The sequence below is a fragment of the Odocoileus virginianus genome, chromosome 33 (genome assembly GCF_023699985.2).
Source record: "Odocoileus virginianus isolate 20LAN1187 ecotype Illinois chromosome 33, Ovbor_1.2, whole genome shotgun sequence".
Lineage (NCBI taxonomy): Eukaryota > Metazoa > Chordata > Mammalia > Artiodactyla > Cervidae > Odocoileus > Odocoileus virginianus.
This window is the reverse complement of record NC_069706.1, coordinates 37,412,135-37,437,220: the sequence shown is the minus strand read 5'-3', so window position 1 is coordinate 37,437,220 and position 25,086 is coordinate 37,412,135. Positions and strand designations below refer to the sequence as shown.

Below are 25,086 nucleotides of genomic sequence, written 5' to 3'. Positions count from 1 at the left end.
ACTGAACGACAGCACTCACGCACACAGAGGCTCAAATCTACCCCTCTGCTCTCCCGAGCGGGGACGACGACGAGGCATGGGGCGGGGAGCCCTGTGCCACAGGCCACGGTCTCTGGGAGCCTTAACAAGGGGATGAGGGTGGTATCAGTAAATCCCTCCCTGTCTCTGCATCTCCCCCATCTCTATTTCCATCTCTGAAACATCCTAGTCAATGACCCCGCCCCGCCTCCCCTTACAGGGACCCAGCCCCCTCCAACACTGCTTAGAGAGCAGTCTAGACAGATGTTCTCCTGGACGGATAACCCATCCACCCAAGGAGAGGTGTACCTTGCTTGGTTGACTTTTCTGGATCGGCAAATTATCATCTTTATAATCAGAGGAGACAATGCAGCTATTTTCAGCTCGGGAACAAGAGTGCCATGGTAGATCCAACCCCAAAGTCTGGTGCCGGGGAGGCCGACTCTGTCATCCTCACGGCTGGCAGCCTCCTCCTGCTGGGGGGGCTCGTCTACACGGCAAGGACGAGGGAGGCAGGCAGGAAGCCTTCAGGAGTCCCAGCGCCAGACGGGGCCCCTCAGCTTTACCGGGGCAGGTCCTGAGAGGCTGGGGGCGCATCCTAGGGCGCACGCAGCCCGCAGCCCCGGGCACCCTGAATGGCTCTGCTGGGCACGGCGGCCCCAGAGACTGACTGCTCGGGTGTTTTCTCAGCACATGGGAACAGATGGCTCCAACTCCCACCCACGGAAGCCAAACATTTCCCTGGTTACCCTGCTAATTTGCTCACAAGGCTCCTCTTGTAAATAGAGAGTACAAAGGCTCCTTCGCGCCGCGTGTCTGATGAGCAAATTCCGACTCCACGGTGGAGAGGCCTCAGAGAGAGCACAGCAAAGTCCCAGGTAAGCTCCAGGTAAGGCCAGGCGTGGGCCAGGCGTGGCCAGGAGCGTCGGCCATTCGGGGCCATTTTCCTGCCACTCCCCAGAACCTGGCTGGGAAAACTCGGGCCAGCGTGTGACACCTGTTTCCTCATCTGTGAAATGGGCATGTTGACGGCAAGAGAGCCAGATGTGAACCATCGTTTGGGTGCTCTAGGAACCCAGGGATCTGGGAGTCTGGCCTCCCTGTCTGCCTTCCTCTGGGGTCAGCTTGGTGGCCCCAGGGCCCTGTCCCCAACCCCAGTGGTAGCTGGTTCACCCAGACCCTTTCACTGACCCAGACCTTCTCCAGGCCAGGCCCCGAGGCTCAGAGATGGGCTGACTCCTCGAGGCCTCTCAGCTTGGGCAAATGTTCGACCTTGGGCAAACGCCTTCCCTCCCCTGGGCCTCACCCCCATCTGTATACTGGGGTGTCCTTGGGCCTTCCTTCAGAGGCCGTGAGGGTCTGGTGACCCCCAGTGAGTGCTCAGGGTCGCCCCCCGACAGGTCCAAGCCCGGGGGAGGTTCCGTGTGCGGGGGACAGCGGTACTGAGCCTTCGTGGGTGGATAGGAGCTGGCAGGATGGGGAGGGGCGTGTGTGGATGGGGGTGGAGGGAACTAGGTGGGCAAAAGCTTGGGCAAAAAAGAATCGCCTCGTTGTTGGGGGAGGGGAAGCCTCGGGAAATTGGGTGTGGCTGGGACCTCAAGGGAGGGGCTAGGGGGTGGACAGTCCAGGGTGGGTGGGAGCGTCGTGGGGCAGGTTCGGAGCTGCAGGAGGTGGAGATCAGAGCTCGGGTGCGGCAACCAGCCCAGGGTCCCCCGAGGCTTCCATCCCCCACCGTCCTCAGCGGCTGTAATGAAGAGCTCTTCCAGCTCAAAGCTTCTGGAACCCGGCCAGCAGCTGCCGCCACCCTGGCCAGCCTCCAGCAGGGCGCAGGGGAGCCTTTATGCCCGCTCACTGCCTGGCCTGGGGTGTCCTGAGGGGCGGACCCCAAGATGCCACTGCTGGCTCGGGGCCCCAGTCCCGGAAACCTGGCCCCTGGTGTGCCTACCTCTGACCTCCAGCCCTAGGGGTCTGGGGGGTTCTGGGGAGCAGCGTGCCCCGCCCAGGACAGGCAGGGGAGGCTGAGGAGGGACACTATCAGCCTGGCCTTGCTCTGTGACTTGGGCGAGGCAGCCGGCCTCTCTGAGCTGGGCCCTCCCCTCCTAGACTCACTGCGAGGATCTGAGCAATGACCTTGGCCTAGGACCGGCTCCCAGCGCTAGCTGTCAGTGCCACCCCCCCAAACCCTGGGCTGCTCAGCACCACACACGCCGTCCCTGCCCTCCTAGGAGAGAATCCTGGGGTTTTATTTATTCAAGTTGCCTTTTTAGCCCAGAGGGTTGCGTCTCATTTTCTCCAAGTTGACACCACGATGCTCGAACGCAGAGCACAGGCAAGGGTGAGCGGCCTGTGTCCCGGGGTGTGATGCCGGCAAGACTCGGGCTGGGGGTCCCGGCCAGCCCAGGGGGCCTTTCCGCCTGGGTCAGAAGCCTGGTTCCGGCGCCTGACCTGAGGTGACCAACACCACCTTGTCCTGGGGTCACTGTGAGCGTGGACTCCGGCTCGTGTGTGGTGTGGCTGTGAGCAGGGTCATGGTTATAAGACCCTCTGTTCCCTCATCCGAGCCTCCCCACTGCCCCACTGGCTTCCCCAGCCCTCACAGGGGACTCCCCGGTCCCTGTATGAATGAGAAGAGGTGAGAGGGGAGGTGCCCCCGGGGGAGACCCTCATCCCTCCACCATCTGCGGAGGCCCAGCCCTGCCCAGCGCAGCAGCTGGCAGACCCAGGTCAGCACCCAGCCTCTGTCCGGGGTGGGGGGTCTCTGTCTGCTTCTCCCTCCCCAGCCCCTCCTGCCGGTCTCTGCCTGACTCTTGGCTGCATGTCCCGGTCGATGGGAAGATTCTAATGGGCTTTAAGTTAATAAGTTGGGAATAAATTAGGTTTGGGCTCTGCGGGAAGCAGATGGACTGGAACAGCCCTCGCAGGGATGGGGCGGGGTGCACCATGGGCTCCTTCTCCGCTCCCCTCACCCCGCATCCCGACATGTCATTGCAAACATTTTCAACATAAGGAAGAGTCAGAAGAGTCATGCCGGGGACCCCCAGAGGCCCCCCCAGAGGAGCCTGCCTGAAATCCACTCTGAGAGTCCAGCTCTCCACCCCCTCTTCTCCTAGCAACCCACCTTCCTTCAATGCAGTTCAAAGCCAACTGCAGACACCAGGACACTTTGCCCCCACACCTGCAGAGTGGCAGCTAGAGGTCAATATTTGGGGATTTTTCAGACAAAATTTACCAACAGTGGAAGGCACGAATCTAAAGTGAACATTTGCTGAGATTTGACAGATGGACATGTTGGATTAGCCAAATCTCTATCAAAACAGAGAGCATTGCTCACCCTGATGCCTCCCCCTCCCCCTCCCCAAGGGTTAGCATTGACTGGATTACCCTGGATTCATCTTGTCTATTCTAGAATTTCATGTGAATGGACCCACATGATAAGAGTTCTGCACCTATCTTTCCCGTGTCTGTCTTTTCCACTCAGCATAACTGCACTTGATGTTCATCCAGTCACTGGGGGCAGCAGCAGCGTGTTCCTTTTCACTCCTGAGTAGTATTCTATGGTAGGGCTGGGACACAGTCTGTTTAACCATCTTCCCTTGCAAGGCCCCAGGCTGTTTGCAGGTTCTACTATTATGCATAAAATCTGTATCTGCCTTTTTGTGGACATTTATTTTTGAGATTTACTTGAGTCCCTCCCTCCAAACAAACCAACCAAGCTCACTCTATAGCTGGAGGGGACAGGAAAATACCCTAATACACCCGCTGGTCTTTGGCTTGAGCACATTACTCCCACACGGAGTCTCGTGGGGGGCCATGGTGGTCCAGGAGGCACCTACTCCCTGGGAAGGGATGGACAGTGAGCGGGCAGGCTGGTAGCTGTTGTCACTGCAATGGTGGGAGTTATTCTGAAACATCCGCCTTGGGCCCGAAGTGCCTCCCCTGAGATTCGTGCACAAGGGCACCCACCTGGAGAGTTGGTTAGATGGGCCAGCAGGAACAAGCCCAAGAGCCTCCAGGAAAGCCATCACCCTTGTGAAAGATCGAATGTAGAGTACTGCCAACAAAACATGGTCTTGGGTCAAGCAAAATTTCAAAGTACCATTGTCAGGGGTAAACGATATGGTTAAGAAATATTTAAGGGGACTTCCCTGGTGGCCCAAGGGCTAAGACTCTGTACTCCCAAGGCAGAGGGCCCCAGTCTGATCCCTGGTTAGGGAACTAGATCCCACATACTGTAACTAAAAGATCCTACATGCTGCAACTGAGATCAAAAATACTGTATGTCTCAACTAAGACCTAGCGCCACCAGTAAATAAATAATTTTTTTTAAGAAATATTTTTTTTAAAAGAAATATTTAAGGTAGTGGCTTGAAACTCTCAGCTAGATGAAAAGGCTTCTAAGAATCTTAAAAGCGGGCATCTCAGACTTTCTCTATTAGACTAGAGAGCTTCTAAAAATCATAGGGACCTTGTTCCTCAGCGCAGCGCTGAGAGATGTGTGGATGCAGCTTTTACCTATTAATAGTGGAATGGATTATAATTTGATACACAGGACACCACAGCAGTTTTAAAACAATTATATCAGATTGGGTGAACAGCTGAGCCAAAGCTCTACGGCTGGGACAGAACCCACTAGCCCACCCACCTTCCCACCCATTCGTCACACGTGTGTGGGGAAGATTACAGGGAGGGTCAGCTGGGGTCAGAACACTCTGGGCTCTGGGCGTGACCCCTGCAGACCCTGAGAGGTCACGGGAGAGTTAGTATGAGCAGGACGGCTTTCAGGAAGCTCGCTCTATCTGCCTAGCGAGCTGGGAGGAGGCCCTGGTAGGATCCCACTCAGCGGTGACTTTGGGAGGAGCTGCTGAGGCCCCTGAGAGCAGCGCCCAGCACCTGCTGAGTGCAGGCCTTGGTCCCCGACGGTGGCAGCCCCTGGTCACTCTGGGGCACGGAGCAGACCCCACCCCACCCTCTCCCTGCGCCAGTCGCCGCCTCCATGAGCCTGGGTGACAGAACAGGGTGATGGCGGGCCCCTCCCTCGGCCCCTGCCACAGCCCGTCACCTGCTTGCTCCAGGAGGCCTTAATTGGCTGCGCTTTGCAGCCTGGCAGAGGGCGCTTCTCCAAGGGAAGGCCGCTCACAGGGACGGGAGGACAGGCATCGACGAGCAGGGTCTCTGCTGCCGTCCGCGAGGCTGGGGTGTCGTCGGCAGTGACGGCGGGCCAGGCCCCGGGCCTCACCCACCGAGAACACTTTCCCGGGTCTGCCACTTGCCCCCGAGCACTCAGCAGGCAGAGCCAAAGACTCGGCCCTGCCCGATGGCTGGGGGCCTCTCCGGGTCTCTGCTCGCAGGTAGAATGGGGACGACGGTAGGGCCTCCGGCGCAGGGCAGCTGGGGGACGCAGGGAAGGATGCCTGTGAATGTGCACTGAGGTCTTAGCAAGCGTCAGGCCCCCTCCCTGGTGAAGAGGGCCATGTCTTTTACTCCTCACAACAGTCCTTCCGGTTCTCCTTTTCCAGGCGAGACAGAGAGGCGGTGAGTGGCCTCGGCCCACACAGCGGGGGGGCCGAGCTCTCGCCAGCTGCTGAGGGCTGAGGGTCCCCGGGGGGAGAGGAAGTCTTCCTAGCTCCCTCTGAGGGTAAAGCAAGGCCCCTGGGCGTGAGGCCCACGGCAGGGTGCGCGGCTGGGAGACATTCAAGAGCAGGGCAGGGGCACAGGGCGAGCCAGCGCTTCAGTGACCACAGCCACGGCCATGCGGCGTGGCAGACACCCTCCCCAGGCCAGCGGCCTAGACAGGAGGCGTGTGTGGCTTTCACATGAGCCCTGCGGAGCTCGTGGCTGGACTGGCCCTGAGGAAGGGTCCTGATGCGGCAAGCTGTGGCAGTGGCCTGGGCCCTCTCAATTCCGAGCCCTATTCAAATGCATCCGCCTCTCCCAGGCCCATTGGAGCCCCCACGACACAGCCCTGACCACCCCCACGATATCGCCAGCTCCTGCTAAGGTCCTCTGGACACGGGCAACATCAGTCACCCTCCCAGACCTCGGCCCTCATCTAAACCCTGAAGTCTCTCCCGTGTCTTAGCAAAATGAAACTTTTCTCAGCAAATAGAAAAGGCGAGGACGTTCCTGGAGGGCCGGTGGTTAGGACTCTGGGCTTCCACCCACAGGAAACCTGGTCAGGGAACTAGGATCCTGTGTGCCCTGCAGCATAACCAAAAAAAAAAAAAAAAGTCAGAAAAATAGAGATGATGATGCCTCTCCAGTCCTCACCTTCAATGGCGACCACAGTTTAACATTTTGCTTCATTTCCTTATAGTCTTTCCTCTATGCAGAATAAATATACTGTGTGCAAACTGTGTATCGGGCTTGTCCAAGTAATGTTAAAAAATTCAGTGTACAAGAGGGGACAGTAAAAAAATCAGTGTCCTTTCTCTGATCCCGCCCCCACCATCTCCTTTCTCAGAAGCAATCGCTATTTGGTAATATTTTATTTAGGGTGTTATGTTGATATTCACAGGTGAGACTCGCCTATTATTTTCCTAGAGAAACCTTCTTCAGATTTACAACGGTCTTTCTTTTTCCCTGTGCTCTGAAAGGATGACATTGCACTGTGGCTCTCTGTTCTTTAAAGGTTGGGTAGAATTCCGTAATTTTGTGAAACTGCCCACACCTGTGGTTTGGGAGCAGAAAAGACGTAGTTCTTTAACAAAATTCTCTATTTCTTCTCCAGTAAATGTTCTATTTAGATCTGATTTCTCATTTGATGGCAGTTTGTCTGCTCATTTTTATTTTCCCAGAAAATCATTTTATCCAGCTTTTCCAATTTTGGCCACAAAGTGCAAAGTATCTTTTGTATTTCTTCCCACTTCCTGTTTATATGTCACTTGCTTTCACATGGCCCGTTTCCACGTTAAACGGTACATCCTAGTGGTGACAAATTATTCCACTAGTTTTGTTCGTTTTTTTTCAAATATAACAATCATGTCATTTGTCTCCCACCATGATGAATATTCCTTATCTTCTCTTCTGGCTATTATGGTGAATGTTTTTGTACAGAAAGCCTTTTCTGTATTTTTAGAATTATTTCCTTAGGCTAGATTTTCCAAATCAAAGGCATCTTTTTTAAGCCAATTTACTTTCCAGGAGGATTGTTCCAATTCCTACCCCAGGAATCTAGGCTTAAAAACCCCCTCCTACTAAAACACTCCAGGGACTTTCCTGGCAGTCCAGCAGTTAGGACCCCTTGCTTCCACTGCAGGGGATGTGGGTTTGATACCTGATCAGGGAACTAAGATCCCACATGCTGTTCGGTGTGGCCAAAATAAAGAAATAAGACGCTCCAACAGGACGCCTCAGGCTGGTTTCTGCCCTCTGCCCCCCTTCTTCCCCCCAGAGTGGCTTCTCACTTTCTCTGCTCCAGGTACACTGGCCTTCTTTCTGTTCTTGAATAGAATGAGGTTTTCTGGCCTCGGGACTGTGCCCTGGCTGGTCCCTCCGCCCAGAGCACGCTTCCCACAAAGCTCCCCACCAGGGGCCAGTCTCTCTGGTCCAGTGTCACCTTCTCAGAGTGGGCTTCCCTGACCGCTAGACAAGGACACCCACCCACCCCCGGAAGGCAGCCGCCATTGTCTCTCCCATCACTGTCTCCCTCTGTCTTCCAGGCATTTGAAGCTTCCAGAAATAATTGCACTTGCTAACTGCCTGCGAAACGCCATGGGGGCAGGGACCCTGATGGGCTCTCTGCACCTGGAACAGTGTCTCACAGGCACCAAATAATTTTTCCTTGCACCAGGGCAGCTCCACCACGGCCTCCTGCATTGGCCCTTTCAAAGCTCTAGAGCGCTGGGAGACACCAGGCTCATTAACGCTGAGATTAATGACTTTGAGCAACTGGCCCTGTCTCCCAGCCCACCCTCTGCTCACCAGAGGTGGGTCACCAGACAGGAGCGGCTAGTCTGGTGGGAAGTGAGGGGAAGGCATCCAGGTGGGAACTTGGCAGGGTGTCTGCCAGGCACCTGCGTGGATTCTTCCTTGGGGGGCTCAGCCCTGAGTCGGGGGCTTCCGACGGGCAGGTTCATCCACCTGCCACCTCTCCCCGCCTTGAGGTTGGACGCCTCTCCTGACAAGGAACCTTCCCTCCCATCTCCCAGGCACGGTGGGCTCCTCCCAGGTCACACGTGAGCAAAGGGAGGCTCCCAGAGCGGCGCGCGGGACCAACAGCCCCGGGGAGTTCTAAGTCCACCCCCCTGGGAGCAAACTGAGGCTCCAAGACAGTAAGCCGCCTCCTCAGCTGTCTGATCCCAAGCAGTGAGCAAGGGGACCCCGGGGCAGGAGTGGGGACCGAGGCTGCAGAAGCCCCCAGACCTGTCTGGAATGCACAGGATCTCCTGCTCGGAGGCTCCTACTCATCCTTCAGAACTTGAATCTGGTCACCCGGTGACCTGTCCCACCCACTCTTCAAGCACCACAGGCCTCCCAGGCGAGGGCACCGGAGTTGGGGGAGGTGAACGGGGAAGGGGGAGATGGGGAGGGGAGTGGGACTGGGCACCCAGGCGCGGAGGTGGGCATGGGCAGTGGTAGCCAGATCAGCCACAGGTCACCCCGAGGGCACGGGGGGGGCGGGTGCAGACCTCAGTCTCCGCCCCTCCCCCTCCCCGCGGGCTCGGAGGGCGGGGGAGGGGAGGGAGGAGGGGAAGGGGCGGGGCTCCGCGCGGGGGGCGGGCCGGGGCGGAGCGCGGGGTCCCCCGCTGTGCTCGCCGCGGCTGCTGCGCCCCCCGGACGCGCTCGCCGACCCGGGGGCCGGGGGACCGGGACCCGCGGAGGACGCCGGCCGCGCCGGGCCCGCGGCTGGGTGCGGGGAGCGGGACGCAGTGGGCCCGGGCGCGGGCGCCCAGGGGTCCCGGCGCGGGGACGTCGGGCGCGGGCGGGGCCGGACGCCCCGAGGACCCCCCCCACCACCCCCAGACCCGACCGGACTGAGGTAAGCGGCCATCGCCGGGGCGGCGGGCGGGGCGCTGGCCGGCCGGGACGCAGGAACCTGTCGGAGCCTTTGTCTGAGGCGCGCGCGGCCCGGCTCCGTGCTCCCCCCCCCCCCCCACTCCGCGCCAGCTCCGGCCGCCGAGTCTAGGGGCGCGGGCGCGTGACCCCGGGGACCCCGAGACCCTCATCCTCCCACCCCATCCCGGGATGAGCGGGCTCCCACGCGCACCCTGTCCAGCCTCCGGACCGGGCCAGCCCGCCACCAGCCCCTCTGCGAGCGCAGGACCCAGACCCGGGAAGCGGAGAGTGGCCGGCGGCTCCAGGCCCTACCGGGCCGGGCGCCACCTCCTCCCCGGGCACACCCCAGCATCCTTCCAGCTGAAGTTCCTCCCTGGAAGTTCCTCCGCCCCACCGCGCCCCTACCCCCTGCCCGCCCCCTCCCAGCTCTCGGGAGAGCGGCTGAAAGAGGTGGGGCCTGCGCCCAGAGGTCACCTCCCAGGGGTCCTACCGTCTGTCCTTCGCCCAGGAGCGCCGGCCTGCGAACCGACTGCGTTGTTGTGGGGCTGGTCTCGCCGAGGGAGCCGGGGGTGGGGGCACTGCAGCACCAAGGCCAGGGGCCAGGGGCCAGGGGCGGGGCCAGGCACCCCGGGCCAGCGTGCGCCTGTGGCGCCTGGGCCGGTGCGTTCCCGCCTGCCTCCTACCCGCGCTCCAGGCGGGGGGGGTTGCCCGAGGGTCTCGAAACCCACTTTCCTGTTGGGCAGAACCAGCAGGGAGGACTTTCGGCCAGTCGGGGAGGCCTGGCTGGGGAAAGAGCAGTAGGGAACTTAGAAGCTGGCTCCGATAGGGGGTCCGGGGCAGGGCCATCCAAGGGCGTCCAGCCAGCCAGGGCCAGGGGCTCACAGGGGCCTGAGGCCCCAGGGGGACTAGCCGGCTGGCTTTCCAAGCGGATCCCAGGCTCCCTATGCCCTCCGGCTAGAGCGCAGCCCCTGAGACGGGTCGGCCTGGCCATGGGGTTCACACACCCGGAGCCTTCACAGTGCCCTGAGGGCGCAGTTAGAACTCAGTTGCCTCTGAAATGGGGGGGGGGGGGGGCCAAAGGCGGTCGGCCTGGCAGGGCTCCAGCACATGCTTTGTGGCCCCTGAACCCGGCTCTCTGTGCCTCCGTCTCTTTCTGCGAAGTGGGGACCTTCAGGACTGCTGGGGTAGGGAGAAGACCCCTGTGCCCTGTCCATAAAGTTTAATTAAAGCGGGACCCCGAGGAGGAGGGGCCGGGGGAAGAGCTAGGCCCCGGGCTGCCTGTGTGGAGTGGAGCTGGGCGTGGGGGGCTCTGGAGGGTCGGCTTGGAGGCCTGCAGCCCAGGAGACAGGGGGCAGCCCCCTCCAGCCAGCCCCCCTTGCCCTGCCAACATGGGAGGTCACACCGGGGGTCCTGGGGCCACTGAGCACCTCCCAGGAGGGGGCCTGGAGGAGCATGTGGGCACAGCGGCCCAGGCAGTGTGAGTGGCAGCTGCCTGTCTCACCCGCAGGGCGTCTGGGAACAGCGGGGTGGCCTCCTGGCTCCATGCGGAGCACGTCTGCCTCCTGGGTGGCGTGGCCTCTCAGCTAGGCGGAAACCTCAGTGCAGAGGCCGGGCGTGTCCTGGGCACCGCGTCTGTCTCGGGAACACAGGCCAGGGGGTTGGAGGTGGACATCCTCCAGGGTTGGAGGGAGGGGTGCTTGTCGTTACAGACCGCCGCGCTGCAGCCCACCCCTGCCCTGGGCCCGTCTGGGAGGCTGGGTGGCTGGGGGACCCAGGGTGTCCAAGCCTTCTGTGCAGGACCCTGCCCAGGGCCACAGCCATTCACCCCCAGGCTGAGCTCCGTCCTGAATCCCGTTCAGCCCCCCAGCTCCGGATGTGGCAGGAGGTCCTAGGCTGAGCCTGGAGGAGGGGTCACACTTGGCTTCTTGGACACCCCCCCACACACACATTGCTCCTGGGTACCCATCTGCCGGTCAGCCCTCAGCTGGCAGGGACAGAATTTCCCCAGGACCCACCTGGAAGCAAAGAAGGCTCCAGACTCTCAGACCCCAACTAAAACTCTCTATGAGGAGCAAAGAAGTGGGGGAAGCCCAGGGGAGGCTGGGAGCAGGTAGACTGCAGCTGGGCTGCTGGAGGAAAGATGAACTCGGCAGAGGTGGGGGTGGGCGTGGCCATGGGCCAAGCTCAGGAGAATCAGAGCGGCTTCGGGCACGGGGGTCCCTCGGGAAGCGGTCCCTCTCCCCGCTTCTTCCGTGGGTTCCCCGACTCGTGCTCCGGGGGGAGGGGGAATCAAGAAGTAGGGGTGCCACACTCAGTGCCCGATGCTGCCACATCTCATCTTTGTCTCCGTTCCTTACAATGGGTGTGTATCCTCTTGGCAGTCAGATAAATGATTAAAGGTTGTTACAAAAACAAACTGGTCAGTATTTTAGGGAAAAAAGCTAGACACCCAACTTCTCCAGTGGTGCTGGAGAAGACTCTTGAGAGTCCCTTGGACAGCGAGGAGTTCAAATCAGTCCATCCTAAAGGAAATGTCTTGAATATTCTTTGGAAGGACTGATGCTGAAGCTGAAACTCCAATACTTTGGCCACCTGATGGGAACAGCCAACTCACTGGAAAAGACCCTGATGCTGGGAAAGATTGAGGGCAGGAGGAAAAGGGGGTGACAGAGGATGAGGTGGTTGGCTGGCATCACCGATGCAATGGACATGAGTTTGAACAAACTCCGGGAGATGGTGAAGGACAGGGGAGCCTGGCATGCTGCAGCCCATGGGGTCGCAAAGAGTCAGACACGACTGAGGGACTGAACAACCACCTCCACTGGGATCAGTTAGCTCCTTTCCTCCAAAGATACAGATTGGAACTGAGGCGAGAGCAGGAGAGGAAGGACCTCCTGCCACCTCATGTCGCTGGCCCCAGTACGTGGGCCGTGGTGGCTCGGGGACCCACAGGCCTGGGTCCAGGTTTAGGCCCCACTGCTCACTGCCTGTGAGACGGGGGTGGCGGGGCAGAGGAGCTGTTCACCCAGTCACGTCCATTTTCATCAGCCGTCAAATGAGTGGATGTTGGAACCTCCTCCCAGAGGGCAGTGGTTCATGGGACACTCGAGTGCTGCACTGGTACACAGAGTGCTCAAACCATCCCTCCCCCACCAGCGCATCTGTTTCCCCCTCAACTGTACCCACCGCCGCCGCCTTCATGCAGTCCTCCAGTCTTGCTCCCTGCTGCAGCCAGGGAGCATCTTAAGACACAAGTCACATGACATCACGTGTCCGCTTAGGTTTGCATCCAGCACAGTGTTTCAAGATGGGCAGGATGAGGACTCTGCAGTTTCACTGCCGAGGGCCCAGGTTCAATCCCTGGGCAGGGAGCTAAGACCACATAAGCCGTGTGGCATGGCAAAAAAAGGAAAAAGAGGGAAAAAAAAAGGATGGGATGAATAGGATGGAAGGCCCTGTGGGGTGCAGGCCTGGCAGCAGGGCAGTGGGGGGGTCCTCTCCCGGGCTCCCCATCCGGCCTCCTTTGCTTTCTCTGCAGCGCGGCCGCCATGGGCTCAGTGGGCAGCCAGCGCCCCCGGGAGGCCAGCGTGGCGAGCACGCCACACGGGAGCCTGGTGATGAGCTTCAGCTTTGACGGCGGCCACCTGGAGGAGGCGGTGGCCGGAGCCACGCAGGCCCAGGGCAGTAGGACCAGGGGCATCCCGATTTTCGCCGACTCTGGTGAGTGAGGGGCAGCGGAGGGTCGGCCTTGGGAGTCCTCCCGAGCCTTCCTGGGATGGGGAACCTCGGTGGGGGGATCACTGAGCCCAGGAGCCAGCACTGGTCAGGATGGATTAGACCTGCTGTGGTGACGGAGGAGCCCACGGCCCCAGTGCCTTCCCCGACGCCGTGTGTCCAGGTGTGTTCAGGGAAGCCGCCCTCTTAATGTGGACTTAAGGTGCACTGACCCATGTGCAGACTTCCGTCTGCAGGCGACGTATGTTATGTTGGCCACATTCATTGGCCTGAGCCAGCCTTGCTTCACTTCAGTGAAGTACCTGGAAAGAGGACTGATGTGCAATTCAAGGACCCTGTTTACTACCTGACCGTGTGTCCTAGAGCAAGGACCTCACCTCTCTGAGCCTCAGGTTCCCTCGGTGAAGGAAATAGGGCAGGCTTGCAGAGTGGGCAGCGTGCAGGTCTGGAGTCAGGCAGATTTGGGTTCCAAAGAGCTCCTATCTCTGTCTGCTCAGGGATCTTGGGCAAGTCAGGGAAACACACTAACCCTTTCCCCAGGGGGTGCAAAGTCCTTGTGCGTTGATGTTCACACCTCTTCTTAGCTCCCTGAAACTTAAATACTGAGATGCAGAGTTAACTGTTACGAACACACCTTATGTTAGATGATACAGGGGTGAGAAAGTGAATAAAATAAGAGCATTTGATTACTGTAGCCCGCCAGTCTTCTCTGTCCATGGAGTTCCCCAGGCAAGAATACTGGAGTGGGTTGCCATTCTCTTCTCCAGGGGATCTTCCCGATCCAGGGATCGAACCCAGGTCTCCTGCATTGCAGGCAGATTCTTTACCGTCTGTGCCACCAGGGAAGCCCTAACACATATACACACACATGTTCATATCAAAATAAGAAATGCTCGAACAGTCAGTCCTGTCTGGCTAGTCACATGGCTATAGCTGGTATTTATAACTACTTTCTCCCACCCCCCACCCCATATTCCCGGTGCCCTCCACCAGCACCTTAGTTGGTCAGGGCTCTTGTCCTGAAGGCTCTGGAGCACTAGGAGTCCTGCTAGACTTGGGTTGGTGTCGTTTGCCATGGACTGTATCACAGGGAGCGGATGTCCTGAGAGAGGCCATAAGGAATCTCCCATCTTCCAGACCCACACGTGGGAGCACCCGGATGTCCCCATGATGGTCAGGATCAGCACCCCCTACCCCCCACAGTTGGCACAGCAACCCCGTCCTCTGCACGATCACTGTGTCTCGGGGTGGAACCATCCCGCCCTTTGGAACGCAGCCTCCTGCACCAGCGGAGCCTGGAGACATGGGGTGGGAAGCGAACATCTTGCCGTTGTTCATTCAGTTGTGTCCGACTCTTTGCCACCCCATGGACTTCAGCACACCAGGTTTCCCTGTCTTTTACCATCTCTCAGAGTCTGTTCAAACTCATGTCCGTCGAGTCAATGATGCCATCCAACCATCTCATCCTCTGTCGCCGCCTTCTCTTCCTTCCCTCAGTCTTTCCCAGCATCAGGGTCTTTTGCAGTGAGTCGGCTCTGAATCAGTCTGCATCAGGTGGTTGAAGGATTGGAGCTTCAGCTTCAGCATCAGTCCTTCCAATTAATATTCAGGACTGATTTCCTTTAGGATTGGCTGGTTTGATCTCCTTGCTGTCCAAGCAACTCTCAAAACTCTTCCCAGCACCAGTTTGAAAGCATCAGTATCCCTAGCTAGGGGACCTCTACAAGTCATAGTGATTTGGTCCACTCTCACTTCCGCCGTGGTTCCTGGGTATGAGAACGCTAACTCTAGGAGAACCAGCCTCATATACATGGACTTGGAGCATAGACAGCCTCCCAGAGAACACTGTCTCAGCCCCACTAGTTCTTGCCACCCAACTGGCCCTGAACTGAGTCTGCAAAAAGCCATTTCAGTGTTCTGTCCAGCCAGGCGCTCCAGTGACCATGACGATGAGAGTCACAGCGGCGGTGAGGGTCACGGAGGTGGTGGTCTCTCGGTGATGGATGGCGGCTGTGGCGAGGGTTGCTCTGGTCGTGGCGTGGGTGGTTGTCGATCTAGTAGCCGCGATGGTGATGACTCGGGTGGCAGTGGCCTTGAGGGTAGACAGTGGCCCGGTGACCCTGGTCCTAGTGGCTGTGATGGTGATGCCAGTAGCCGTGATGCATGGTTGGCTTTGCCACCCTCGGCTGTGGGATGGATGGCAGCCGGGGTGATGGCAGCCGTGGTGACGGCGGCCAGGGTGAGGACGGGCCACGGCACAGTGATGATTGTCGTGATGGTGGTATGATGGTGACAGCGGCTGTGGTGTTTTGTAACTTTTGATGCTGGCCATGATGGCAGTGGTGGGCAGCTGTGGCCAGAGGGATGGAGAGTGCCCACAGTCATGATGGCTTCAGTGGCTGAGTATTAGGAGTGGCCACGCTGATGGTGGTCACGATGGGGGGGTGTGGTCCACTGTGCCCGTGGCAGTGGCCTGTGCCCGTGGCAGTGGCCTGCAGCCTCAGTGTGCTGGCCGCGGCCATGCATGGGCCTGTCCACATCTCACCCGGAGTCTGGGTTTGTCGGCAGAGGAGCCGGTGCCTGACGACCGCTACCACGCCATCTACTTCGCGATGCTGCTGGCCGGCGTGGGCTTCCTGCTGCCCTACAACAGCTTCATCACCGACGTGGACTACCTGCATCACAAGTACCCAGGTGGGCCCCCAGCCGCGTCCTGCCATCACGCGCTGCCCTGCTCACGCGGCTCGGGCCTGCTGCCCTCCAGAAACCCTTCGGGCAGCACCCCACTCCAGGGCCCGTTTTCTTCAAACCCTAGCTCAGCTGTGAGTTGCTGCCTGACCCCAGGGCAGCCCCTCATCCCCTCTGGGCTGTTAGCCCCTTTGGGGCAGAGGGAGGAAGCAATGCTCTGTGGGGGCAGGTGCAGAGCCTGGGCTCCCCTGAGCCCCGGCTGCCCCCCCAGCGTCCCCCTCCCGCCCGCAGGAACCTCGATTGTGTTTGACATGAGCCTCACCTACATCCTCGTGGCGCTGGTGGCCGTGCTCCTGAACAACGCGCTGGTGGAGAGACTGAGCCTGCACACGAGGATCACCGCGGGTACGCTGCCCACTGCCCGCCCGGCTCCCAGCCGTCCCCTCTGGCCACCACACACGTCTCCATCCCCTGCACTTCACTCTCCTTGTCTGTAAGATGGGCGCGCCTCCTCCTAGGAATGTCACAAGTTCCACTATGAAAACCGGGTCGGGCTCGTGGGGTGCAGCACACGCTGGCCTGATGCCCACACCTGGGGAGGCTGCTGTGTGCCCCCCATGTGTCCCGGGGCCCCTGCTCTCCCCTGCATTTTCTCTCCCGTGTGTCTCCATGGTAACATTCAGCTTCAAAGTCCAGCTCAAAAGGCGCCTCCTCCAGGAAGTCTTCCAGGTGCACTGCTGAAACCTCTAAGATGTCCTGCGCTCCCAGTCCTAAGGGGAACGGCAGAGAGAGAGCACCTCAGACCTGGCCCTGTGTGGGGAGAGGGGGCTCCCCCAGCCCACCGCTCACTGCTCCCCTCTCTGGCCTCTCCCCACACAGGTTACCTCTTAGCGCTGGGCCCCCTCCTCTTTATCAGCATCTGCGACGTTTGGCTGCAGCTCTTCTCTAGGGACCAGGCTTACGCCATCAACCTGGCTGCCGTGGGCACCGTGGCCTTCGGCTGCACAGGTAGGTCCCGGGGCGGGCGTGGGCTGAGTGTGTGCCGGGGGCGTGTTATACAGGGTGAGCCAGGCTCAGGGCTGGTCTGTGTCCACATGCACACGGGCATATCCACTTTCACACATCACACACTGCACACCCACAGGGCTGCGTGCGCTGGGCATGCAGTGTCAGAGCGCACCCCCCGCACACATGTCCACACGCCCAGGAGTCTCATGCGGACATTAAGGCACCGCCCTGGTTTTCTCGGGCATAAACTGTGCTTCCCAAACTCTCAGGCACATATTTCCATGTCACTGTTTCCCTCGGGCAGTAGCTTTCCAATTTTTTTAAAAAAAGCTTTTTATTTTGAAACTATTTCACACCTGTGAAAAGTTTCAAGAATAATATGAGTTCGCATATACCTGTCACCTTCGTATTGTTGTTCGGTCGCTGAGTCACATCCAGCTCTTTGATCCCATGGAGGCAGCAGGCCAGGCCTCCCTGCCCTTCACTATCGCCTTGATTCCCCAGTTGTTAACATTTTGCTGCGAATGCTTTCTTTCCTTCTCTGGCTTTCTCTGTCTTTTCCCCACTTCTAAAGCAGATGTGTATATAAATTTCCCCATACATATATATAGATAATGAACATATAAATATAAATAATACATATATATAAAATAATGAACGTTTTCTCTTTAAACCATTCAGGAGTTACTTCAGACATCATCACTTTTTGCCTTAACACTAACGGTTCAGGGCGTTTCACTACAGTAACAGTTAAACCCAAGACATTTCTCCTAGAACCGTGTCTCAGTTCAGTTCAGTCGCTCAGTCGTGTCCGACTCTTTGCGACCCCATGAATCGCAGCACACCAGGCCTCCCTGTCCATCACAAACTCCAGGAGTTTACTCAAACACATGCCCATCGACTCAGTGATGCCATCCAGCCATCTCATCCTCTGTCGTCCCCTTCTCCTCCTGCCCCCAATCCCTCCCAGCATCAGGGTCTTTTCCAATGAGTCAACTCTTCACATGAGGTAGCTAAAGTATTGGAGTTTCAGCTTCAGCATCAGTCCTTCCAATGAACACCCAGGACTGATCTCCTTTAGGATGGACTGGTCAGATCTCCTTGCAATCCAAGGGACTCTCAAGAGTCTTCTCCAACACCACAGTTCAAAAGCATTAATTCTTCGGTGCTTAGCCTTCTTCACAGTCTAACTCTTACATCCATACATGACCACTGGAAAAACCATAGCCTTGACTAGATGAACCTTTGTTGGCAAAGTAATGTCTCTGCTTTTTAATATGCTGTCTAGGTTGGTCATAACTTTCCTTCCAAGGAGTAAGCGTCTTTTAATTTCATGGCTACAATCACCATCTGCAGTGATTTTGGAGTCCAAAAAATAAAGTCTGACACTGTTTCCACTGTCTCCCCATCTATTTGCCATGAAGTGATGGGACTGGATGCCATGATCTTAGTTTTCTGAATGTTGAGCTTTAAGCCAACTTTTTCACTCTCCTCTTTCACTTTCCTCAAGAGGCTTTTTATTTATTTTTTTTTTTTTCAGTGGTCTGTCTGTTTTATTGACAGCTGGAAGCTCAGGCCTTGACTGCGTACTTCCGGAGGGGGTACAGCCGCTCCTTCCGCTGCTGCTTCTTGGTCTTCAGGTTCTCTTCATGCTTGTTGAGCCGGCGGCGCATGGCACGTGTTTTCTTGGGCCGCAGATCCAGGGGCTTGTACTTCTTGCCCTTATAGAATTTCCTGAGGTTCTCCTTCTGAGTCTGGTTTCAAGAAGCTTTTTAGTTCCTCTTCACTCTCTGCCATAAGGGTGGTGTCATCTGCATATCTGAGGTTATTGATATTTCTCCCGGCAATCTTGATTCCAGTTTGTGCTTCCTCCAGCCCAGCGTTTCTCGTGATGTACTCTGCATATAAGTTAAATAAGCAGGGTGACAATATACAGCCTTGACATTCTCCTTTTCCTATTTGGAACCAGTCTGCTGTTCCATGTCCAGTTCTAACTGTTGCTTCCTGACCTGCATACAGGTTTCTCAAGAGACAGGTCAGGTGGTCTGGTATTCCCATCTCTACAATTGCCCAAATCAGGACATTGAACACTGATACACTGTCATCAAATCTATAATCCATGTTCAGATTTCACAGACTGTTCCTATAATGTCCTCTATAATTTTTGTCTTTCTGACGCAGGACCACGTGCTGCATTACTGGTAGTGTCTTTAATCCAAGTGGCGTCAGTTTTCTGTCTTTCATGGCAGCGATGTTTGCAAAGGCCCAGGCCAGTAGTTTTGTTGATCATGACTTCCATGAAGAAATGCATTTCACATTATGACCCAGCAAATGTGTGTGTGTGTGTTTATAAATGAAATCAAGGCTTTGTGAAATAATATTCTCAATCCAGGCTTTGTACACAGGTCTGTTCTATTTTTTAAAAAATCCTGGTGACAACCATGAGATCCTCATGTGCCAGTCCTGCTCCAGGGTTTACTTCTAGGCGTGGAGTCATTAGATGATAGGGTGTGAGCCAGCATGGTTTTATTTTGCCTAGATACTGCTGCAGTTCTGTCTTTAAATATATATATATTTGGCTGCACCGGCGCTTAGTTGTGGCGGGTGGGATCTACCCCAGGCCCCCTGAATTGGGAGCAAGGAGCCTTGGCCACTGGACCACCAGAGCAGCCCCTACACTTCTGTCTTATTGGTCAGGAGGAGAGAGGTTATGCTTGGGGACAAATGAGCGCAGAAGCCTCAGTGGCTTCGCAGAACCAGTCTCACTCCTGCCTCTTGCTGCACGTCCAGCCTGTCCCTGGGGGCTTTCCAGACTCACTGGGACTGACGGTGGCTCTCCTGTGTGGCCTTGTCTGTAGCTGCCCCTGCGGGGAAAAAGACCGGAAGACCAAGTGGGCTTTTCCTGCCTGGTCCAGGAGTGATGTGTGTCATTTCTGCTTGGCTGTCAATGACCAGAGGAGGTGGGGGAGCCTGGCCAGTCCAGGGTGGGGACACGGAAAGCAGGCAATGCTGTTTCCCCCACACCCCACACGGTGGTAGGACCAGGTCCGTCTGCCCCCAGAGGTGTTCATGTCCCTTCCCCACGCTCTTGCCAACACAGTGTTCTTGAACTGATGAACAGGTGACAGGCGGTGTCTCAGTGGTCACTACTCTCTCTCTCTCTCAAGTGCAGCAATCCAGCTTCTACGGGTACACGGGGATGCTGCCCAAGAGGTACACGCAGGGGGTGATGACAGGAGAGAGTGAGTGTCTGCAGACCCAGGGCTGGGCGCTGGGCTTTCTGGGCTCCGGGAGCCTCTCCCTGGGACTGAGGTGGGGCTCAGGAGCCCTGGGCTCCTGGGGTGGGCATGCCTGGCGGGAAGCAGGGGCGGGACTCCCAGGAATCTGGCTGTGAAGGGCGTGGCCGCTTTGGTGTGCCGTCCTCCGGGATGCGAGGCGCAGGTGCCCCTCTGAGCGTGGGTCTGGAGTGTCTCGGAGCGCCTGTGTGAGGCGTGTGCTGTGTGTCTGTGTGTGCGTGTGCGTGCCCGCACACACCCACACACATGATGTCAAGGGCTGTCCCTCAACACCAGGCTCTCCTCGCGGCCCTAGACCCATGAGCCACCACCACTTGGCATCTGAGACTCACTGTCCCAAGCCCACCATGTCATTTCCCACCGCCTCAGTGAACTGCATCCCCACGCCCAATCTGAAAGTTACTCAACACCCCATCCTCCCACAAGTCGCGAGGGCCTGCCTGCCTGCCCTCCGGCTGATCCCTCCTCTCCAGCCCCCGGTCCAGGCAGCTGACCCCCTCATGCGGTGCCCCCACTCCACACAGCAGCAGCTCCACCCTCCACCCAGCCCCAAGCAGCAGGGGCCCCCAGGAAGGTACCTGGCCTGCTGTGAACCCCCCATCCACCTGGTTCGAAGTCCACCACTTCCTTTCAGCTCCTCAGATAGAAATACGCAGAGCTCATGCCAGCCCCCTGCCAGGGATGCTCATCCCCGCCCTCTTCCCCCGCCCAGGTCTCTGCCTGTACCCCCAAATCCTGGTGTTCTTCTATGAGACCTTGGGGGTCTCTCCCCACCAGCCTCATAAGGAAAGGGCCTGTGTGCATCATCCCCACTGTGTCCTCAGGCCGGGACGGTGCTAGGCACAGAGCAAGCACTCCATTTATGCTTCCAGCGGGGCGGGAGGGGGTGTGAGCAGGCGGCGGGCCGGGGAGGGGCGGTCTGCATGGAAGCCTCCTGTGGGCAAGTCTTAGGGCTGCCGGCTAGCTTGTGGGGCGGGGCGGGGCGGGGCCGGGCTGGGGGCGGGCGGGGCGGGGCGGGGCCGGCGTCACGGCCCCTCCTCCGCAGGCACGGCGGGAGTGATGGTCTCTCTGAGCCGCATCCTCACCAAGCTGCTGCTGCCGGACGAGAGGGCTGGCACGCTCATCTTCTTCCTGGTCTCCGCGGGCCTGGAGCTGCTCTGCTTCCTGCTGCACCTGCTGGTGCGGGGCAGCCGCTTCGTGCTCTACCACACGGCGCGGCCCCGCCACTGCCGCCCGAGCCGCAGGGCCGGCTACCGCGTGCACCACGACGTGGCCGCCGAGGACGTGCAGTTTGTAAGTCGAGAGGTCGGGGGCGGGCGTCTGGGGGCCCCGGGCACGGCCGCCACCCTGTCCCAGCCGCGTTCCCCATCCCGCTGTCGTCTCAAGCTCTAGCTCCTTCTGTGGCCCGCGGCGCTTTCTCACGGGCCGTCCTTCCTCACGTGGACCACGGTTCCATCCCTCGGTGGCACGCCTGTCCGGGGCCTGAGTCCCCTCTGTGTATGACAGCCCCCGAGTCCTTAACACCCCCCCCACGCCCGCTGTGAGGGACCACACCTGCAGCCTGGGCGTCCCCGTGGCTGTGATGGCCCACACCTGCGGCCTGAGGTCCGCGCGGAGCCGTCCTGGGGTCTGGGGTGCGCTCTGGTGGCAGCAGGGCCGCTTAGCCCATGGAGGGCCCAGGGGTGGCAGGTGTGGGGGCTAGGCACAGGGGAGCCGGGGAGCCGGCCACGAGGAGGTCAGGGCAAGGAGAGCCAGAATGTTCCAGCAAGTCGCCCTCGCTGGGCCCTGGACTGGGGACACAACAGTGAGCCAGAGACTGGCCCACGGGAGGCCTGTGACAAGGCCCAGGTCAGAAGCTGGGGCCCCCTTGATGGTCAGGGAACTTCCCCGGATGACTCTGGGCTGAGACCTGACCCTTGCGGCCGGAAGGGCGTCGGGGGCAGAGGGGAGCGCAGGCCCAGAGGCTGGGCGGCAGGGAGGAGCCTGGCGTGTTTGCCGGACAGCAGGAAGCAGTGGGCCCTCCGGACCTGCGCGCAAACCCCGCCCCCTCCGTCTTCCCTCCAGGAGCACCAGGGCCCAGCGCTGGCCAACGGCGGGTCCCCAAAGGACAGCCCGGCCCACGAGGTGACGGGCGGGGGCGCCTACACGCGCTTCGACGTGCCTCGGCCAAGGATCAGGCGCAGCTGGCCCTCCTTCCGAGGTGGGCCGGCCGGACCAGGCGTCGGGTCTGCGCGCGGGGCGGGACGGGGCGGGTGCTCCCTCGGGCTGCGGGCAGGGGCCCCTGAGCTGGCCGCCCTCTGACCCCGCCGGCTGCCCACAGCCCTGCTCGTGCACCGCTACGTGGTGGCCCGCGTCATCTGGGCGGACATGCTCTCCATCGCCGTGACCTACTTCATCACGCTGTGCCTGTTCCCGGGTCTCGAGTCCGAGATCCGCCACTGCATCCTGGGCGAGTGGTTGCCCATCCTCCTGATGGCTGTGTTCAACCTCTCCGACTTCGTGGGCAAGGTGGGCCCCGCCCTGGGAGAGGGGAGCATGCCCCCAGTTGAAGATGCACGTGGCTCCGGGTGGGGAGGGTAGGAACTGAGCCAAGGATCAGACCACAGCCAGGGGCAAGAGGAAGGGCATGTGGCCCCCGCCCCAGGCTCACTGGCTGGGGGGGTCTCCGGCAGCACAGGTGTGCAGACACGCAAGGGGCTTAGGAGCACCCAGAACAGGCTAGCCAGTTGGGCTTTTCTAAAAGAAGACTCAGAGAGGGAGAGTCATCTGTCTGGGGTCACACAGCAGGGAGGTCTCAGAAACTCCGAGCCAGGCTTAGTTAGCGGGTCCAGCTGCCGCCGCTTCCCACAAGTTAACACAGGTGGGCCTGACTCTGGGCCGCGTGTTCTCAGACGGGGTCGCGAGCCCGCCCGGTGAGGGCATTGTGAGGACTGTGGCAGGACACGTGTCGCGTTTAGCTGAGTGCTGAGCACACCGCACGGCCTGTGTGTCGCCATAATGAGGGGTTTGGTCGGTTTTCGGGGACAAAAACTGATAAAGACAGGGACACGGCCTGAGCCGGGAGCGTCCAGGGACAGGAGTGGGTCTGGAGAGGCGAGGGCAGAGGCCGGGGCCCACACGTCCGTCTCCCCGCAGATCCTGGCGGCGCTTCCCATGGACTGGCGGGGCACCCACCTGCTGGCCTGCTCCTGCCTCCGCGTGGTCTTCATCCCCCTCTTCATCCTGTGCGTCTACCCCAGCGGCACACCTGCCCTCCGCCACCCGGCCTGGCCCTGCGTCCTGTCCCTCCTCATGGGCATCAGCAATGGCTACTTCGGCAGTGTGCCCATGATCCTGGCGGCGGGCAAAGTGGGCCCCAAGCAGCGGGAGCTGGCAGGTAAGGCCCCCCTCGGCCCGCTTGCCTTGTGAGACTATCCACCGCCAGGCAGGGAAACCCAGGCCCGTAGAAGTCAAGGCCCCACCGCAAGCAGCTGCGTTTGGGTCCCAGGGGCGAGTCAGCTCGGAGCATGCAGGCTGGGATGTCCGTCAATCCCCTTCCTCATTCGTCCCACGACGGCTTGATGAGCCCCTGCCACGAGCTCCAGGGACACAGCGACAATAGAAGCAGTTCCTGTGCTGATGGGGTTGACCGTCCAGAGCTGACCGAGAGAGGATAGAAAGGCGTGCTGTGCTGGTGGAAGATAAAACAGTGATGAAATGGGGGAGTCGGGGTCGGGCCTCACCGCGCAAGTCTGGCAAGGCATCGCTGGGGAGGCGGCTTGAACAGAGCCGTGGAGGGAGGCGTGAGGGGCCAGTGGCGGGACTAGCATGTGCAAAGGCCCGGGGGGCAGAAGCGGTGGCATGGGCCAGGAAGGTGGCCTGAAGAGGTGGGAGGAGCCTGGAAGAAAGGGCTGGTTCCGGGATCTGTTTTGACCATGGGGCCTGCAGGGCCAGCTGACGGATTGGGAGATGGAGCGTGAGAAAGGGCTGGGGGCGGGGGTCAAGAAGGACTCCCAAGTTTGGGCCTGTTGCTCAGGGCAGGAAGGCTGGACGGTCGTCAAGTGAGACAGAGAGGGGGCTGAGTGGTCAGGGGACCTGCGGGGAGGCCAATGGACACCCCAGGTCGTCCATGACAAGGTGGAGAGAAAGGAAGGCTGGAGAGAAAGAAGCAGGCCAGGCCTGGGCCGCCCAGCGCGGTCTGTCAGGGGGGAGCAGCCCTGCGGCGGCGGGAGCTGGTGGTGGTCACTGCCTCACCCCCCAGGAGCAGGGCTTCAGCTCTAGCGCCGGCGGTGGCCCGCAGGGTCCCCCGCCCCCTCCTGCTGAGGCCTGGTCCTGTCCGCAGGGAACACCATGACCGTGTCCTACATGACGGGGCTGACACTGGGCTCGGCCGTGGCCTACTGCACCTACAGCCTCACGCGGGATGCCCACCGGAGCTGCCTGCGCCCCTCCGCCGCCAACGCCTCCTTCCCTGCTGGCCTTTGAGCCCCACCCAGGGAGGGCCGCCGGGCCCCCTGCCCACTCCTGCCTGCAGTGCCTGGGGGCACGCGGCTGTGGTCCCCGCGCCGTTTCCCGCCTGCCCCCACCCCCTGCCCGTGTCTGGCAGGCCGCTCTGTGGGGTCACTCACAGCCATCCCCCCGCCTCGGGAGAGCAGACCACCAGCCCGCGACCCCTGCTGGGTCCGCTCTGAGGGCCCCACGGCCCTGTCCCCACTGTCGGCGGCACCTCCTCCACTGGGGACCCCGCTCCCACAGGCCTGCCCCCACACCCTGTCCTCAAACCCTGGGTTCCCAGCAAATGCCTTTGCTACGAGGGAGCTGCAGCCTGGGTGTGCCCACGCCGCGCCAGCACCTCCATGCACCCTGGTACCCACCTGACGCCACAGGCCTGGGGGTCTGTCTGCCCAGGGAGCCTGATCAACCTCCCCGTTTCCTCCAGCCACCTGTGATACCAGAGGGCACAGTTTGAAGGCCATGAGCAGGGCCCACAGCCTGGCTGGAGTCACACCCCCAACCTAGGCCTTGAGCCCTGTCCAGGGAGGGACAGACGTGCCCAGGGGTCCCTGGCAAGTAGAAGAGGGTGGGGGGCAGTCCCTCCAGAGCTCCAGGCTGGCTCAGCACCCCGAGCTGGGGGGATTCCTGGAGCATCCTGCCAGCGGCGGACTTCTCCAGGGGCAGGACAGGCGCCCTCCCACCCCCTCTGGTCCCGTCCACGCGTCTGTCCACTGACTGTACCGCACTGGCCATTAAAGATGAAGGCAGAGCCTCTGCCCCACCTCCGCCTCCAAGTCACGTCTGTGCCGCACCGTCGTCTCTGCCCGCCGGGGTGGGAGGAGGGGTCCTGGTGGGGCAAGACCCGCGGCCGGCT

General features: G+C 59.7%; 1 protein-coding gene across 2 annotated transcripts; it reads left to right on the top strand.

Moving 5' to 3' along the window:
* The first annotated feature begins 798 nt into the window (after positions 1 to 798).
* Positions 799 to 25,006, top strand: SLC29A4 (solute carrier family 29 member 4). 2 transcript variants are annotated; one of them, XM_070460476.1, is made up of 11 exons: positions 799 to 896; positions 12,551 to 12,732; positions 15,316 to 15,441; positions 15,727 to 15,840; positions 16,315 to 16,443; positions 19,611 to 19,685; positions 20,785 to 21,032; positions 21,804 to 21,939; positions 22,060 to 22,247; positions 22,875 to 23,115; positions 24,061 to 25,006. In XM_070460476.1, exons 1-11 carry the CDS (start codon positions 838 to 840, stop codon positions 24,201 to 24,203), a joined length of 1,641 nt encoding a protein of 546 aa, XP_070316577.1. In that variant the 5' UTR covers positions 799 to 837; the 3' UTR covers positions 24,204 to 25,006. The 2 variants fall into 2 exon arrangements, with proteins under 2 accessions (XP_070316577.1, XP_070316578.1); XM_070460477.1 differs by lacking the exon at positions 799 to 896 and adding an exon at positions 8,738 to 8,995.
* Positions 25,007 to 25,086: the final 80 nt, after the last annotated feature.